The 18,921-nt window shown below is 39.8% G+C and overlaps 1 protein-coding gene across 3 annotated transcripts in view; it reads left to right on the forward strand.

Moving 5' to 3' along the window:
* Positions 1-18,921, forward strand: part of SETX (senataxin) — an 83,866-nt gene that overhangs the window by 36,644 nt on the left and 28,301 nt on the right. For all 3 annotated transcript variants that reach the window (XM_081590826.1, XM_081590827.1, XM_081590828.1), the window contains 6 exons: positions 757-928; positions 1,046-1,133; positions 1,603-5,745; positions 12,333-12,432; positions 15,881-16,054; positions 18,073-18,305. In XM_081590826.1, coding sequence (XP_081446952.1) covers positions 757-928; positions 1,046-1,133; positions 1,603-5,745; positions 12,333-12,432; positions 15,881-16,054; positions 18,073-18,305 — 4,910 coding nt within the window. The remainder of the gene's footprint in view (positions 1-756; positions 929-1,045; positions 1,134-1,602; positions 5,746-12,332; positions 12,433-15,880; positions 16,055-18,072; positions 18,306-18,921) is intronic.

Genomic DNA, 18,921 nt, shown 5'->3' on the forward strand with positions numbered 1-18,921 from the left:
TTTTTTTTTTGCTATAGATGGTGTATCTTTATGTTAGTTTGGAAAAATAAATCTGAGAAGAATAGAGTAAGATCTTAGAAGTGCTTGACTGAGGACTTTGAATTTCCTTAGAAGACAGTGAGGAAGAGTTTAAGGTCGCTGAGTGGGTCAGTGTTTCGCCACCGCACGTAGAGAAGAGGGAAACAACTGGGTGCCAGAGTAGGGGAGGAGTGGGTGTTCCTGCCCGTTGGGTGGACTGGGAATGACAAGGCCACACTGAGACAAGGGCAGATGAAAGGAGTGTATCTCTGCTTGTCCAGTGTCTCAGGGATTCGGTCTCATACGCCAGCCAGATGACACACACAATTCAGGATTTCTTGTATCATGGCCTTTGTTTAGATCTGGAGATACCAAGTTTTTCTTACTCCTCCCTTCCTCACGTCTGCTGTTTATTGAAGGATGAGAATATAAAGGTCTGGAAGAAGCAGAGTAGGAAAGATTCTTAAAGGTGTGGCAAACAGGGTGAGAAAGTTGAGTTTATCTATCTAGACTATCTCAGTTTATTCCACATGAAAAAATTTCTTACTTTTAAAAAAATGCAAACACTACTTAAATGTTTGCCAGCTTTCTAAAATCTGTAGTTGGCAGTGCTTAAATTACTTCCTCCTTTGCTTTCAGTTTTGTTGCTACCCAGGTAAAGGGTGCTTAATTCTCAATATATTTTAGTACTTTTTTCTAATTGTTTTTTAATTTGGCAATTACTCCATTGTGTTTCAGATGATAGCATGGATCCTTTCTGGCCAGCGTTACACTGTTTCATGGTGATTCTGGATCGCCTTGGATCTAAGGTCTGGGGTCAACTTATTGATCCTATTGAAGCATTTCAAACCATTATTAACAACGTGAGCTACAATAGAGAGATCCAGAACATACGGAACAGCTCTCTGAGGTTTGTTCAGTTCCTGCCTCAGGATTTCAAACAGTCTCCATAAGGAAGTCTATTAATTGACAGGATTTTTTTTCCCATTTAGTTCAGTAATTTCTATTTATTCTTAATATTTTTAAGGACCAAGTTAGAACCGGAGCCATATTTGGATGATATGGTGACTTGCAGCCAGATTGTATACAATTATAATCCTGAAAAGACCAAAAAGGTATAAAGCATTTTCAGAGTTCAGATGATAATATGTTGCCTTTATATTGTATAGATAGTGCAGTGATCAGTTGCAGTGCTGATTTTATGGTATATAGCTATGCTGAATCAACTGTTGCATAAAATTTTTCTGATCGAACAGTAGTGCCTAGGGAGAAAGGGGCACACTTTGAAATTTTTAAATATGGTTAGGAAGGGTGGAATGTTTATGGCATGGGGGAGATAAATCATGTGACTGGAAATCAGAACCAGCTGATGGAAAGAATTTCAGAGTGCACGGAGGTTTTGTAAATTTAACCTTTTCGTGAAACTTTAACCTCAGAATTGAACTGTTTCAATTTCTTGGGGGATCCGTATATGTGTCCCAAAACAGGAAAATTGAGCAATATATTTTCTTGTTTACAACTTGTGTGTCTAGCAACCATGAACGGTGCTTGTTTATCTGAATGTCTGTATCTGTTTCATTTTAGGATTCGGGATGGAGATCAGCCATTTGCCCCGATTATTGTCCTAACATGTATGAAGAAATGGAAACATTAGCTAACGTGCTCCAGTCAGATATTGGTCAGGACATGCGTGTTCATAACAGCACATTTCTGTGGTTCATCCCTTTTGTGCAATCCCTCATGGACCTGAAGGATCTGGGTGTGGCTTACATAGTGGAGGTTATTCACCATCTGTACTCTGAAGTCAAAGATGTTCTCAACCAGACAGACGCTGTGTGTGACAAAGTCACTGAGTTTTTCCTTCTGATTTTGGTATCCATAGTTGAATTGCATAGAAATAAAAAATGTCTGCATTTGCTGTGGGTTAGTTCTCAGCAGTGGGTAGAGGCTGTGGTGAAGTGTGCCAAGCTCCCAACCACAGCGTTTGCACGGAGTTCTGAGAAGTCATCTGGAAACTGTTCCAAAGGCACAGCAATGATATCATCCCTGTCACTGCATTCGATGCCCTCCAACTCTGTGCAGCTGGCTTGTGTGCAGCTGATTAGAAGTCTCCTGAAAGAAGGCTATCAGCTTGGGCAGCAGACTCTCTGTAAGCGGTTCCGGGATAAACTCAACTTATTCCTGCGAGGGAATTTATCTTTAGGTTGGCAGTTGACTAGTCAGGAAACCCATGAGCTACAAACTTGTTTAAAGCAAATTATTAGGAACATAAAATTCAAAGTACCTCAGAGTAGCACTTTTGTGGATCTGAATCCTGCATGTAAGACGCCTCCTGCATCTTATAAAGAAGAAAGGGAACAAATAGGGAAGAAGTCTGAAAAAGATGTGTACTGTCTGGAAAATTCCAGCCCAACATTTTCTAAAGAACCAATGAAAGCTGATGCATATCAAGTGCAAGAGAGTATCTTGAGCAAAGCAAATAATACCATAGAAGAGAATAAAGAACCATATTATATAAAAGATTTGAAACTAGAAGACCATCTCTCAGCTGAGTCATGTTTGAAGCTGAGTGGTAAAAACCTTGCCTGTGAAAGAGTTCAAAATCAAGTTAAAATAAGTACAGGGAAATATAAGTCTGTAAAAGAGAATTCTTCATATACCCCACAGAATGGTACTTTAAGAAATGGTCCAGAAAAAGTACTTGACAGAGGAATAATAATATCAAGGCGCTTATTGACTGTAAGCACGGACTCTCTGGAAAAAGTGTCTGCCGCTGATGAGGACTGCTCTTTAAAGGATGATGGTCTTGGCAAAAGCTCAAAAGCAAAATCTAAGACACATCAAGGTGAAGTCTGTGCTAAGTTGTCACATGTAATAAAAAAGCAACACAGGAGAAGTATCAGTTTAGAGGAAAACCTGACTGTATCTAGCATTGAGAATTTTTATTCAAAGAAAGATACAGGAGGTCAGAAAGGAGGTGGAAACATATGCAATCCTTCTGTAGTCCCTAATGGTATTCTGGATGATAAAAATGGAGAACAAAAATCTCAAAGCTGTTTACTGCTGAGAAAGAAAGAAATAAAGAAAGAAAAGTTAGATATTTTCTCTACTCCTGAAAACAGTTGTCAAATACGGGAATGCCATGTTGATACCAAAGATTTGGTCTCACTCACAGAAATGACCAATACTTTCATGACGAAAGCATCTCCCTTTAAAGAGTCTGTGACTGGACATGAATTGAGAGATAGGAAAATTAGTGGGAGCACTGATCAGTTTTCTTCTAATTTAAGAGAACAGGACCTTAGCAGCAGTCCCCAGCCTGACACCTTAACAGATTCTCAGGTAGACAGAGACCTCCACAAATTATCCTTAATAGCTCAAGCCAGTGTTACTAAGTTCCCATCAGATTCAACTCAAAAAAGTGCATCCCAGATACAAAGAAGAGTAAAAGATGAGAAAAGATGTTTCACAGCAAACCAAAATATCAGGGAAACCTGCCGTGGACAGGTTATTATTATTTCAGATTCTGATGACGATGATGATGAAGAAAGAATTCTGGGTTTGAAGAAACACGTGAAAGAGATCAAAGCATGCATTGAGAAAGAATGTCCAGAACAACATACTTCAATAGCTAACAGAAATGTGGAACAGAAGGTAATAAAGGAAGAAAATCCAGTGTCCCTTTTGCAGTTTGAGGAATCTGATTCTCAGTTTTTTGAGTTTGAGACTCCATGTGAAGTGTTTTCAGTTTGGCAAGATCAGAAACCAGACAAGAATTCAGCTCAAGAGAATGAAAAAAATCCATGCTCGACTCACGTGGGTGATACTGCAAACGATTGGGGTTATGAGACAGATTATGTATCTGAAGAGGTCATTAAAAAAGTAGTAGAGAACTTTGAGGAGTGCACAAAACCACATGGTGGTAGTATTTCTGTTGAGGAGTTTTGTGAAATTGAAGTAAAAAAACCCAAGAGAAGACGATACGGAAAGCCTATAGCTGAAGATTCTCTAAAGCCTTCTTCATCTTCTGTCAGAAATGAGGACCAGTCTGATACTAACAAGGGAAATCTGACTGAAAATGATTTTAAAGGTGTAGACACAAGGTCTGCAGTTGCCAGTTCAAGCGTTCAGAGAAACGCTGCGGTTTCCCCAAAGAAGTCTCCTCCAAAGCCTCGCACGTATTCCAAACCTGTCAGGAAAGTTACAGTGGTTAAAAATTCTAAGAAATCCCATTCAGATACTAAGAAAGGACAGAGTAAAAGCTCCCATTACATAAGCTGTAGAACAACTCCTGCTATTGTGCCGCCAAAAAAGTTTCGCCAGTGTCCTGAACCAACTTCAGTGGTTGAGAAACTTGGCCTGAAAAAGCGTCCTCGTAGGGCATTTGAATTGTCCCAGCGATCTTTAGAGTGTATAGGTGAGCTACGTGACCATGGCAGAACTGTTGGAGTAGTGGATACCCGGAAAAAGACAAAGTTAATTTCTCCTCAGACTCTCTCTGTCAGAAATAATAAGAAACTGCTGACGAGTCAAGACCTTCAGTTGCAAAGGCAGTTGAGATCCAAATCACAACAAAACAGACAAGAACGTTTTGATTGTCAAAGTACAGATACGACACGAGCAGGGCCACGTGCCACACAGAGTTCTGCTGTGCCAGAATCAAATAAGTCAGATTATAGTCATAATGGAGGAGCCGAGGTGACTGCTAACAATAAGGGAAAACAGTTACTAACATGTCAGTCTTCTGAAACCGAACCCGTGAAAGCAAACCAGTGTAATATTGTCATGGTAAATGGAAGAATAGAAACAAATGAAGTCATTGTTCCTACCTCAGAGGACCCATTAGGCAGAGGTGACCTAACAGTTCATCATTCAGAGGTGGCGACTTTGAAAGAGGGAGAGCCTGAATTCAGCAGTGACATAGAGGAAGATAATATATTCTTAACACAGCGTGACCCTGAAGACATGGATTTATGTTCACAGATCGAGAGAGAGAATGATAAACTCATTGAAGTCATTCATGGAAAAGATACAATCCAGGGAGAGGAAGATTGTGTGAGTCGACCTCAGTTGGAATCTTTGAGTAGCACAAAATGTAAGTACAAAGATTGTGTTGAAACTCTGAAAAACCCGGGTGAGTACTGCTCAAAACACTCAAAATCTAAAGCCACAGATGAAGATGTATTTCGTAAACCTGGCTTGCCTCTGTCTGCATCAAAACGTTCGAGACCTTCCACGACCAAGGTTTTTAGTTCAAGCAGTACTTCACGGATTGCTGGTCTCTCCAAGTCTTTGGAAAGTACCACAGCCCTCCCATCATCTCTGAAAAATAAGTCAAGTGGGGCACAGTCTGTTCTGAAAGGACCACAGCCAGCCCTTCTGGTGTCTCTGAAGCCAGTGGCTGAAGTGAAAGGTCTGTGCAATGTTTTTCCTGCTCAGACTCCAGACAACTCCAACAGGCAAGTTTCGAGAGTTCCATCCGGGGAAAGCAGATCTTTTTTGACTTCCTCTCCAGTAAACTTTCTTACGTCGTCACAGTCCATCTCTGATGCTTTTGTAAAAGAGGTCTTGAAATGGAGATACGAGATGTTTGTGAACTTTGATCATTGTGGGCCCCCATCAAGTCTGTGTCAGTCCATCGCAAGACGGGTACCTGTCAGGTTTCAAGACTGTGGAGATTATTTTAATGTGTTTTTCCCTTTGATGGTACTGAATACTTTTGAAACGGTAAGTATATGTTTTAATTGTATACATCCAGATTTTGAAATTGCCTTTCTTTACCATGCTAAGAGAACAGCTAAAATAACTTACTGCACTTTGATTTATGCGTAAACTTGTAAATGTCATGTTGAACAGACATTGTGCCAGACACTGTTCTGGATGCTGGTCATACAGAAGAAATACCAATACTTTCCTAATCTCTACCCTTCTGGAACTTACAGACACAGTCGAGGGGTGGCAAAGGAGAAAATGTTTTTCAGTGCAAAGGAAAGGGAAGACTTCTCAGAGGAGATAATTGCCCATCTGCATTTAATTATATAAAAAATTCTTTTGTTTAATTGGAGGATAATTTACAATATTGTGTTAGTTTCTGCCATACATCAACATGAATTTGCCATAAGTATACATATGTCCCCTCCCTCTTGAACCACCCACCCCATCCCACCCTTCTAGGTGTCACAGAACACTGGATTGAGCTCCCTGAGTCATACAGCAAATTCCCCCTGGCCATTTTACATATGGTAATGTATATGTTTCAGTTCAATTTGTCCATCCCTCTTTTCCCCACTGTGTCCACAACTCTGTTTATGTTTGTGTCTCCATTACTGCCCTGCAAATAGGTTCATCAGTACCATTTTTCTAGATTCCATATGTGTGCATTAATATTCAATATTTGTTTTTCTGACTGACTTTACTCTGTATTCCAGGCTCCAGGTTCATCCACCTGATTAGAACTGACTCAAATGCAGTTCTTTTTATGGCTGAGTAATATTCCATTGTATATGTACCATAACTTCTTTATTCATTCATCTGTCAATGACATCTAGGTTGCTTCCATGTCCTAGCTATTGTAAATAGTGCTGCAATGAACCATGAAATACATGGGTCTTTTTCAGTTATGGTTTCCTCAGGGTATATGCCCAGTAGTGGGATTGTTGGGTCATGTGGTAGTTTTATTTCTAGTTCTTTAAGAAATCTCCATACTGTTTTCCGTAGTGGCTATATCAGTTTACATTCCCACCAACAGTGCAAGAGGGTTCCCTTTTCTCCACATCCTCTCCAGCATTTATTATTTGTAGATTTTTTGATAATGGCCATTCTGACCAGTGTGAGGTGATACCTCATTGTAGTTTTGGTTTGCATTTCTCTAATAACAAGCAATGTTGGGCATATTTTCATGTGTTTGTTAGCCACCTGTATGTCTTCTTTGGAGAAATGTCTGCTTAGGTCTTTTCTCCCACTGTTTGATTGGGTTGTTTTTGTGCTATTGAGCTGCATGAGCTGCTTGTATATTTTGGAGATTAATCCTTTGTCAGTTGTTTCATTTGCAGTTATTTTCTCCCATTCTAGGGTTTGCTTTTTCATTTTGTTTATAATTTCCTTTGCTATACAAAACTTTTAAGTTTAACCTAGGTCCCACTTGTTTTTATTTTCATTACTCTTGGAGGTGGGTCAGAGAGGATCTTGCTATGATGTATGTCAAAGAGTGTTCCTCTGAGAGTTTTATAATTTTCCCCAAGAGTTTTATATACATAGATACATACCTATGGCTGATTCATGTTGATCTTTACCCCCTCTTGTTAATCTCTTCTGCTTCTGTTAGGTCCTTGCTGTTTCTGTCCTTACTGGGCCCATGTTTGTATGAAATGTTCCCTTGGAATCTCCAATTTTATTGATGAGATCCCTAGTCTTTCCCATTCTGTTGTTTCGTTTTGCATTGTTCATTTAAGAAGGCCTTCTTATCTCTCGTTGCAATTCTCTGGAACTCTGAATTCAGTTGAGTATATCTCTCCTTTTCTCCCTTGCCTTTTGCTTCTTGTCTTTTCTTAGCTACTTGTAAAGCTTTCTCAGACAACCACCTTGTGTTCTTTCGTTTCTTTTTCTTTGGGATGGTTTTGGTCATTGCCTCCTGTACAGTGTTACAAACCTTTGTCCATAGTTTGTCAGGCATTCAGTCTACCAGATCTAATCCCTTGAGTCTATTCATTGTCACCACTGTGTAATCATAAGGGACTTGATTTAGGTCATACCTAAATGGCCTAGTGGTTTCCTACTTTCTTCAATTTCAGCCTCAATTTTGCAGTAAGAAGCTCATGATCTGAGCCACAGTCAGCTCCAGGTGTTGTTTTTACTGACTGTATAGAGCTTCTCCATCTTTGGCTACAAAGAACATAATCACTCTGATTTCATATTGACCATCTCATGAGATGTCTACATCCATGTGTAGAGTTGTCTCTTGTGTTGTTGGAAAAGGGTGTTTGCTGTGACCAGTATGTTCTCGTGACAAAAACTGTTACCCTTGCCTTGCTTCATTTTGTACTCGAAGGCCAAACTTGCCTGTTATTCTGGTATCTCTGGACTTCCTACTTTTGCATTCCAATCGCCTGTAATAAAAAGGACATCTTTCTCTCGTGTTATTTCTAGAAGATGTTGAAGGTCTTCATAGAACTGGTCAGCTTCTTTGGCATCAGTGATTGGGTTGTAGACTTGAATTACTGTGATGTTGAATGGTTTGCCTTGGAGATGAACTGAGATCATTTTGTCATTTTTGAGATTGCACCCAAGTATTGCATTTCAGACTTTTTTGTTGACTGTGAGGGCTATTCCATTTCTTAGGGATTCTTGTCCACAGTAGTAGATAAAATGGTCATCTGAATTAAATTCTCCCATTCCCATTCATTTTAGTTTATTGATTCCTAAGATATTGATGTTCACTCTTAACCATCTCATGCTTGACCATGTCCAACTTACCTTGATTCATGGACCTAACATTCCAGGTTCCTATGCAGTATTGCTCTTTACAACATCAGGCTTGACTTTCACCAGTAGACACATCCACAGCTGAGCATTGTTTACACTTTGACCCAGCCTCTTTCTTTCTGGACCTATTAGTAATTGCCCTTCGCTCTTCTCCAGTAGCACATTGGACACCTTCCAGCCTGGGGAGCTCGTCTTCATTTATCGTATTTTTTTGTCATTTCATACGGAAATCAGTCCTGGGTGTTCATTGGAAGGACTGATGCTGAAGCTGAAACTCCGATATTTTGGCCACCTGATGCGAAGAGCTGACTCATTTGAAAAGACCCTGATGTTGGGAAAGATTGGAGGCAGGAGGAGAAGGGGACAGCAGAGGATGAGATGGTTAGATGGCATCACCGACTCAATGGACATGAGTTTGGGTAAACTCCAGGAGTTGGTGATGGACCAGGGAGGCCTGGCATGCTGCGGTGCATGGGGTCACAAAGAGGCGGACACGACTGAGCGACTGAACTGAACTGTCCATGGGGTTCTTGAGGCAAGAATACTGGAGTGTGTTGCCATCTCCTTCTCCAGTGGACCACGGTTTGTCAGAACTCTTGACTCAGATCTGTCTCTCTTGGGTGGCCCTGTACAGCATGTCTGATGGCTTCATTTAGTTACATAAACTCCTTCACCACGACAAGGCTGTGATCCACATGAAGAGGCCAATAATGTTGTCTGCCAGAGGTTCACATAAAAAGAACTGTTAATAGAAATGTTTATGATGAGAGAATTTGTTATTCAGTTACTCAGTCATGTCCAACTCGTTGCAACCCCACGGACTATAGCATGCCAGGCTTCCCTGTCCTTCACTATCTCCCAGAGTTTGCTCACATTCATGTCTGTTGAATCAGTGATGCCATTCAACCACCTCATCCTCTTGTCACCCCTGTCTCCTCTTGCCCTCAGTCTTTTCCAGCATTAGTGTCTTTTCCAGTGAGTCAGCTCTTTACATCAGGTGGCCAGAGTATTGGAGCTTTAGCTTCAGCATGTTAACTGTACATACTACTATTTTCTATTTGTTACCCTTGTTGTTTATTCCTGTTTTTATTGTCCCTGTTCTTGTGGTTTTAATTGAGCATTTTATATAATTTGATTTTCTATCCTTAGAATATCAACAAAAATTTTTGTTTTAGTGATTGCCTTAGAGCTTGTAGTATATATTTACATCCAAGTCTGTGTTCAGATAACACTTCATGGATAGTGTGCCTACCTTAACAATAAAAAAATATTCCTGATTTTTCCTTGTCATCCAGTGTATCATTGCTGTGATTGATTTCACATACACATAGGCCTACATTAACACACACACACACACACACATATATGTGAGCATCCATAGTTGAATATGTTGTTTTTATTATTTTGAATAAGCTATTATCTGTTAGATGAATTAAAAATAAGAAACAGGTTTTAATTTTGCCTTCACGTATTCGTTCTCTGATGGTCTTCCTTTGTTTATGTAGATTTGAGTTCTGACCTATATAATTTTCCTTCTCTTTGAATATCTTTTAACTTTTCTTGCAAGAGAGGTGCAGTCGTGACAAATGCCTTCAAATTTTGTGTGAGAAGATCTTTATTTCTCCTTCACTTTTAAAGGATAATTTTGCATGATTCAGAATTCTAGGTTGGTAGGTTTTTTTCTCTCAGTCATCTTAAATGTTTCACTCGCTTCCGTTTTTCTGAAGAGAAGTCGGATGTAGTTCTTAATCTTCTCTGCTGTAGATAGGGTGTTTTTTTCCTCACTGGCTTCTTTCAAGATTTTTTTCTATCTTTAATATTTCACTTTGCTAAGTGTGAATATGATACGATATGGTTCCTAAAGGTGTAGTTTCTGGCGTTTATTCTGCTTGGTCTCTGAGCTTCCTGGATCTGTGATTTGGGGTCTGATACTAATTTTGGAAAACTGAGTTGTCATTGTCTCAAGTACTGCTTCTCCCCCCCACCCCCCCATATCCCCATTATGTTGTATGCTGCATGTTTTGGCATTGTGACACAGTTCTTGGATATTCTGGGGTGTGGCTTTTTTCCTCATTTTCTTTTTCTTTGTTTTTCAGCTTTGGTAGTTTCCGTTGCTGCATCCTAAATCTCAGAGATTCTTTTCTCAGCAGTGTCCATTGTGCTAATGAGCCCAGCAGAGGCATCCTTCATTTCTGTTAGTGTTTTTAATCTCTAGCCTTTCCTTTGGGATCTTTTTCAGAATTGACATCTCATTCATTACTTTATCCACCTATTAATTCATGGGCTACTTTTTCCTTTAAAGTTAGTATATGAAAAATTGTTGATCTGACAATTCCAATATTCCTGCTATATCTGACTAGTTTTGATGCTTATTCAATCTCTTCAAACTGTGTTTTTGCATTTGAGAATGCATTGTTATTTTTTGTTGTAAGGTGAATTTGATCTGCTAAATAAAAAGAACAGCAGTAAATAGACCTTTAGTAAATAGTACTGAAGTATGGGGGAAGGGAGAGCATGCCATAGTCCTATGATAAGCTGTCCGTCTTTTTTATTTTTTGACTGTACCGAGTCGTCGTTGCTGCTTGGGCTTTTGTCTAGTTGTGGCAAGTGGGGGCTTCTCTCTAGTTTTGGTGCGAGGGCTTCTCATTGCAGTGGCTTCTCTTATTGCAGTGCACAAGTTCTAGGGTGTGTTGCAATTCCTGGGCTCTAGAGCACAGGTTCAATAGTTGTGGCGTAAGCACTTAGTTGCTCCCTGTCATATGGGATCTTCCTGGATCAGGGATCTGACCCGTGTCTCCTGCATTGGCAGCCGTATTTTTTTTTACCACTAAGCCACTAGGGAAGCCCAGGGGTCAGTCTGTTAGTGAGCCTTTGCCTCTGGCTTTCACACTCATTCATCTTGGTTTCTCCCTCCTCAGGTGAGACAGGATGACTAGAATGGGCTGGAGTAGGTTTTCTTCCCCCAAGTAGGTTAGGCTCTGTTTCAGTTCAGTTCACTTCAGTTGCTTAGTTGTGTCCGACTCTATGACCCCCATGGACTGCAGCACACCAGGCTCCCCTGGCCATCATCAACTCCTGGAGCTTGCTCAAACTGATGTCCATCAGGTTGGTGATGCCATCCAGCCGTCTCACCCATTGTCATCCAGCAAGTTTGGCTCTGGTAAAATAGTTTTTGTATAGATCAAAGCCATGTTAAGAAGATCAGAATGGAAGTGGGAGGGAGGCTGAAGAGGGAGGGGATATATATTTAATAGATGATTCAGGTGGTTATACAGCAGAAATCACCACAACATTGTAAAGCAATTATCCTCCAGTGAAAACGTTTTTAAAAGGTCAGAATACTCTGATGTATTTTAAAATGCTTCTTTCTCCAATTCCCAACCCTCAACACTGCTATATCCACTCCCCCTCCCCCACCAAAGGACACAGGGAATGTTGTCCTATATTTACTGTGGAGGCCTGTTAGAGCTCCTAGACGTGAAACTCAGCAGAGTGTGGGATATCCCTTATGACTGGGTTGCCCTCAAGTTTTGAAGCCTTCAGAGTTGTTGATACTGAGCCTCCAACAGTTCCTGGCACGGAGGTTTCTGCTTAGGGTTTCTGCTCTGCTAAGTCTTGAGTGTCTGCACCCACCTTTTTGTCTCTTGATACTTGTTAGGATGGTTGAGTGATTTGTAAGTTCCATACATGCCAAGCTGGAAGCCAGAAGTCCCAAGTTAATTTTTACTGTTTCTGTCACCTGGGATTTCTAGGTTCTGGATTTTGTTGTTGCTGCTTTGGAAAATTTTTCAGATGTTTTTGCTTTCTTAATTTGCTTTTTTTGCTTTGCTAAGGTGGCACAGGAATGGATCAGCTCTCCAAACAAAGAGAAATTCCATCAGTTGCATTTACGAAAATTTCCTGGTGATTATAAAAAATACTGGGAGTTTGTGGGTAAGTTCTTTCTTAAGTAACTTGGGCTGTGTCATGTAATAATTGGAGAGATTCCTTTTGAGGGAATATGATAATTGTTTGAATTTTCTGGGATATAGGTTTCCTAAGTTGAATCTTATGTGGAATATGTTTGAAGTCTTACTTAATGAGGATAATTAGTAGTGCATATATTACTGCTAGACTTGCTTCTCATCTGTGTGACGTTGTGGGGAGGAGGTGAGGGGGTAGGGTTATTTTACCTATTTTGTGACTTCTTTCATTTTCTTACCTCAGCAAATATTTATTGACTGTGTACTGCCTGATAGTGTGTGATTCTAGATGCCAGATATGTAGCTGGGATGAGAACATAAAATTCTGCCTTCATGAAGCTTACATTTGACTTATTTTCACTTAATCTGTTGTAAATGTCTTTTCAGAGGTAATAGTCATATGTTCAGTATTTGTAATTATTCCGTTGTTAGCATGTTCCATAGTTCTGTTTAACCATTTTCTAGTTAGATATGTATATTGTTTATGATTTTTTACTATTACACTGAATAAATCCTTTTGCCTGGATCACAGTGTATGCATTTTAAGACTTTTGATTCATATTGCCTCTGTCTACCAAAAAGAATTCCATTGTCACGTCTTACATAAGAACATAAGAATGTATCTCTCCTCATTTGCTAGTTTAAACTTTTCTCCAGTTTTACATGGAAACTGTATCTCATTTGAGGTTATACATTTTGTCCCCAAATCTTTAGTGATCTTTTATATTCTTGTGGTTAGAAAAGGGGCACATAATTGTCTCTGCATACCATTTGTCATTTTTCTGTTAGGGAGTTTGTTTTCTTCTTATTTGTGTGCATTTGTTGTAACTTTTTTTTTTAGTTTCATTATTTGCGTTCAGTTTCACATTTGGTTTTTGAGGCAGTTTTTATCTTCTTATGTTCGTAAACTTTACTGTTCAAATTTTGGTTTTAGAAATTAAATAGTTTCATATTTTCTTGTAGTAGAATTATATTTCTTTTAACTATTTAAGTAACTGATATATCTGCCATTTATCTTGATTATATGACAGAATCACATAGTATTTTCTTTTGTGTCTGACTTCTTTCATTTAACATGTGTGTAATTCATCAATTTTGTGTGTATCTTCAGTATTTGTTTTCATTGCTGTGGTATTATTTCAGTGTATAACTACATCACAGTTTTACTGTTGATGGAGATTTTTATTTTATTTTTTGGTCAAGCCATGCAGCTTGTCCTAACCACTGGACCACCAGGGAACTTCCATTAATGGGCATTTTTTCCATCAGTTTTGGTCTGTGTATCAGGAGTCCACAAGCCCACCCCCAGGTTCAGAGATTCACTAGGATGACTCACAGGAATTATATTCATGCTCGTGGCTGTGACTTCTTATTATGAAAGGATACAAAACAAAATTAGCAAAGGGGACTGAGCACATGGGTCAAGTCTAAAGCAGACCAGGAGCAACCTTCAAGAGTCCTTTCCCAGTGGAGTCACACAACAGGCTCTTAATTGTCCCACTAGTGAGGTGTGACAACACGTGTGACATGTTACCTACCAGGGAAACTGAGGGACTCAGTGCCTGCAACACCCTCTGCCTATTCCAGATTCATAACTTTCCAGAAGCAAAGTGGATGTTTGGCATAAACCACAGAGGAAGAGTTTGGCAGACAGGTTAGATGCAGTGCACCATTGTCATCAGTGAATGAGAACTGTCTGGAAATCCAAGTTCTCAGATACCGGGAGGTGGGGGTGGGGGAACTGTAAGCTTTCTAAGGACAGAAGCCTCAGGCCTACTAGGTTAATAACTCTTTACGCACAGCATTTTATGAATGATGCCACTGTGGTCATTCATGTGTCTCTAGTGTCATGTGAGGGCGTTTTTGTCTTGTCTCCTGAAGTGGGTTGTATGAGTTCAACTGAAGTAGATAATGCCAAGCCAGTTTATACAGAAATTATGCACCCCCACCAGTGTATGGAAGTCATGTTGTTCCATGTTTATACCAACACATTTGTATCGATTGTGCTATTAATTTAACCTGTTACAGTGTGCATACTGATGGCCATTAGTGGTTTTATTTTGCTATCAATGAGCTTGAGCCCCTTTGCATATATTTAGTAGATGCTTAAGTAACCTCTTTGGGGAAGCCAAATGACTTGTTCATTTTCTGTTGTCTTTTTCTTACTGATTTATAGCGAGTTCCTTGTATAATTTGGATATAAACCATCCTCCCACTTTGGCTGGTATTATGACTCTTGTAGAGAAGTCTTTAAAATTCTTGTTTAGAATTTATTTTTAACACAACAAATGCATCTGTGTATTTTTTTATGGAATGCTCTATGACTCATTGAAGAAACCTTTCCCTGCTGCAGGTCATAAATATATTATGTTAACATCTAGAACTGGTGCCAGCAAACAACAGCTTGCACATCTACCCCATATCCTGTTTTTATATTGCCCTAGAGTAAGGTTTTTATCTATTTTTTTTAAGTTTTGAAAAAAAGATGGTGATGATGAATATGCAGCAGACTCCATATGTGGCCTGCAAAGAAAAATCTGGCTCTTTACAGAAAGTTTACCAATCCCTTTTCTAGAGGCTTCAATGTTTTGTCAGCCTGGAATTGATTTTGTGCATGAGTAAGATGTAGGGGCCATGTTTCATTTTTTTTCTCTAATGGAGATGTAATTATCCCACTACTGTTAATTGAAAAGACTATCCTTTCTCCATGGTCTGTAGTGCCATGTTTGCCATAAATCTAGTGGCTATTTAATGCACTGATGTTTTCTGGATGCCTACCTCAGTGCCCATGTCACGTTGCTTGATTAGTTAAGCTTTAGAATAAGTTTTAGTGAACAAGTCCTCCTAGCTTGTTTTGCCTTATGAGTACATTGGCTATTCTTGTCCCTTTGCATTCCTGTGTAAGTTTTAGAGGAAAAAAAATGTTGAAGTTTGTTGAGAATTGGCAAAGTTGTTACTAAACTTTTCAGTCAGAGCTTGCCGTTTTCCCAGCCCCATTTATTTTGCTGCTGTCCTTTCCGCTTGTTTGAAATGCCACCAGGAGGCTCAAAATGCTTCTATGTACCTGGATTTGTTTCCAGATTTTCTCTGGGGATTTTGAAAGTAGGGCACAAAAGTGAGAATTTTTTGATTAAAAACTAAGGTAAGTTTCAAGGAAAGGAAATGTATTAGCTCCTTTTGAATATTATGACTTCATCTATTTTGGTGTTGTAGCAGTTTTTAAGAAAAACTTTGTAATACTCTGTGATCAATATTTGAAAATGCCTACTGGCTTAGACCATCATTTTTGAAGTGTATACAAAGTCTACCAGCACTGTCTACTTGCCTGAACTCTTAGTACAAGGGTTTAATATCCCTTTAGTTAATCTTATGTAAATTTATTCTGTTAGAATAAATGCTGACTTCTTACTGTTTTACAGTTTATCTTGAGGAATGTGAACTAGCTAAACAGCTTCATCCGAAGGAAAATGATTTGGTGTTTTTGGTTCCTGAAAGACTCAATGAGGAGAAGAAGGATTTAGAGTGGAGTCACCTGGAGGGTGCCTGTGAATATTATTGTGGCTATGTTCATAAATTCCGCCGTACTTCAGTCAGTGAGTACCTAGTGAGACTGTAGAGAAGTCTGTCAGAAACTTGTCTTCTCATTTCCTTCTAGATTAGGCTTTACCAGCCATGTGTTTGCTGTACATTTAGCTGGTGTACATTTATCAGACTTGTGTTTGTGAGGTTGATGATTTACCTTTCCGAGACCTCTTTTAGATTTTCTAGACTCAGCTGGAAAAGGCCCCGTATTTCTTGCTTTAGACTTCAGATTTAAAAAGCTTTCTTTTGTAATGTCTTCTTCTCCTTCTAGTAAATTCCTTCATCTGTCAGTGTTTGTTATAAAACACAATTTGCAAGTCATCTGTTTGTTAAATCACATTCCAGCTTTGGTTTTCTGGCTAATTATTAATGAGCAGACCAAAGATGTAACCAACTGTAAGGCACCTTGAGGACTTTACTGTTTCTGTCACTCTCCTCCATTGTGTTGTAGGGGCTTCTGTCCCTAAGGGAGAATAACAAAAATAATGTTAGCTTGCCTTTAAGGAGTACCAACTATGTGCCACAACGGTGTGCCCTGTCCTTCCTGTGCACGTTTACTATCTTTGCCCAGATCCTGGCAAAGCAGAATTAGTTGTTCCCTGCTTATTGGGAAATCAGAGGTTGGGATGTGGAATAACTTATCCAAGGTCACCCTTAGTATTAAGTGGTAGGTCCAGAATTCAAACCTAATTTTATTTGACTGCGAAGTCCACATTCTTTATATATGCCAGGCTGCCCTTTTGACATTGCTGCTTTTTTTAGTCTCTGTTATGTGAAGAGAATATGATTTCATTATTCCTTCACCTTTCTGTGTTACAAAAAGCTGTTCGAGTTCAGCAGTGTGCCGCGTCGTAGCCGGTGTGCTGTGTGTGCTCTTGTGTGAGCTCAGCTCTTCGTGTAGCATGCGTGTAGAAGAGGAGCAGTGGGGATACATAGCTTTGTCTGTGCTTTTGACTCCTACATTTGCAAGAGTTCTGTTTCAAAGGTGGCCTCCTTCCCTGAGCTCTTCATGTATCTAATACTCTGCCATCTCCATTTGGAGATTATTGGACATTTAAAACCTATTCCAAAAAGAAACACTTGATTTACTGCCTGATGTGCTGTTGCTTCAGTTTTTCCCATCACAGGATGCAGTACCTCCATTCTCCCACTTGCTCAGTCCCAGACCTTCGAGTCGTGCTTGAGTCTTTCTCCTCCTCACAGGCTCCATCCAGTTCATCAGGAAGTCCTGTTATTGGCCCATCCTTTGCAGTGTATCCTCCATCCTGGCCCCACCTCTCCCACTACATCCTGGCCCCCAGGACCATTCACTTTCACCTGGGTTCACCTGGATTAAGTGGTCTTTTTGCTTTTCCCATTGTAGTTTAGTCTTCATTCGTGATAAGTGATTCTTTTAATGTGGGTGTTAGAGCAGGTCCCTTCCCTACACAGAGCTGTCCTGTAGCCCTTGACCTGACTCAGAGTCAGGTTCGGTGTCATTACCGCAGAGCCCTGTGAAGAGAAACCACCAGTACTTTCTCAGGCTTCGAGCTCGCTTCCTCCTGGCAGACCAGCCTTCTCTCTGTTCCTCAATACTCCAGGCACCTTGCTGCCTTTGCAATTGCTGATTCTCTGCCTGTAACATAGTTTTCCAGTTACCAGCATGGCTTCATTGTATTAAGTCTCTGCCTAAATGTCGTATTATCAGGAAGGTCTTCCCTGACTCTCTTGTCTGCATAACACTCCTTCACATCCCTCATCACTTCCTCATCCCCCTCCTCTGCATTCTTCATACTACTTACCATCACCTGGCGTGTTTATTTGATTACCTGCCTCCTCCTCCTAAAAAATAAGCCTCCTGAGGATAGGAATGTTGCCTGGTTTGTAGGAGCCATTCAGTAGGTAAATAGTAATTTACCTTCATTGAGTAAATTATTTGAATGATGTGTAGAAAACACGTTACAAAACACTTTGTTCTAAATAATCTTTTTAACTGGACACCTTGCGTTCACTGGTAACTGAAATTGCTTCTTCTCTGTGTTGGTAATAGTGCGTAATGGGAAATCTGAGTGTTCCGTTTCCATCCAGACTCAAGATAACTTACCAGTCAATTTAAATGAATTCGTGAAATGCTTTGTAATCAGCTCTCTGGTGACTACACAAAGGAAACTGAAAGCCATGTCTTTGCTGAGTGGTCGGAACCAGCTGGCCAGAGCCATTCTGAATCCTAACCCCGGGGACTTCTCTACAAAAGATTTACTAACTACAACATCTGAGAGAATTGTGAGTGATGACCATTTGAGAAAGGGAAAGTCAGAACATTTCATGTCACGACGTTAAAGCATCACGTTCCTTTTGTCCACAGCAAAGACTTACTAGTCACAATGTATGCCCAGTGACATTTTTAGTGCTTAGTTTTTTTTAAGGTTGTAAAGTATGTGTTTGTGTTAGTCAGCTTACCTCAGGAAGAAGGTAGAGTGCAATAAGAAATTGAAAATATGCTTGAAGAACAACGTTAAAATGTTAGATGAACATCCTACTTAACTTTTTAGGTGGTTAAAATGCAGGAGTAAGTAGGAATAGGTTTAATGGAATGAATTTTGCATTTGAATGACCAGTGGGGCTTTGGTATTGTTGCCAGTATGAAGACGAAGTAATTGTATTGTGTGAACGCATATTTCTCATTATAAAATTGTGTATAAGTTCCAGGAAGTTAACAGAGACAGGTGAAAGGAAAGAAATGTTATTTGAACCCTTTCCTTGTGTTCAGGCTTCCATGTACGTTTTCTCAGTCAATTCTCACCTTCTAAGGGATCCTCGATTTATATAAAAATCAGTGGAGGCTGAAGTCCAGAGAGGTGAGTTTGGAAACATAGCTTGAGAGTGAAACTGAGGTGTA

The sequence above is a fragment of the Giraffa tippelskirchi genome, chromosome 4, assembly GCF_054371585.1.
Source record: "Giraffa tippelskirchi isolate mGirTip1 chromosome 4, T2T-mGirTip1v1.2.pri, whole genome shotgun sequence".
NCBI lineage: Eukaryota > Metazoa > Chordata > Mammalia > Artiodactyla > Giraffidae > Giraffa > Giraffa tippelskirchi.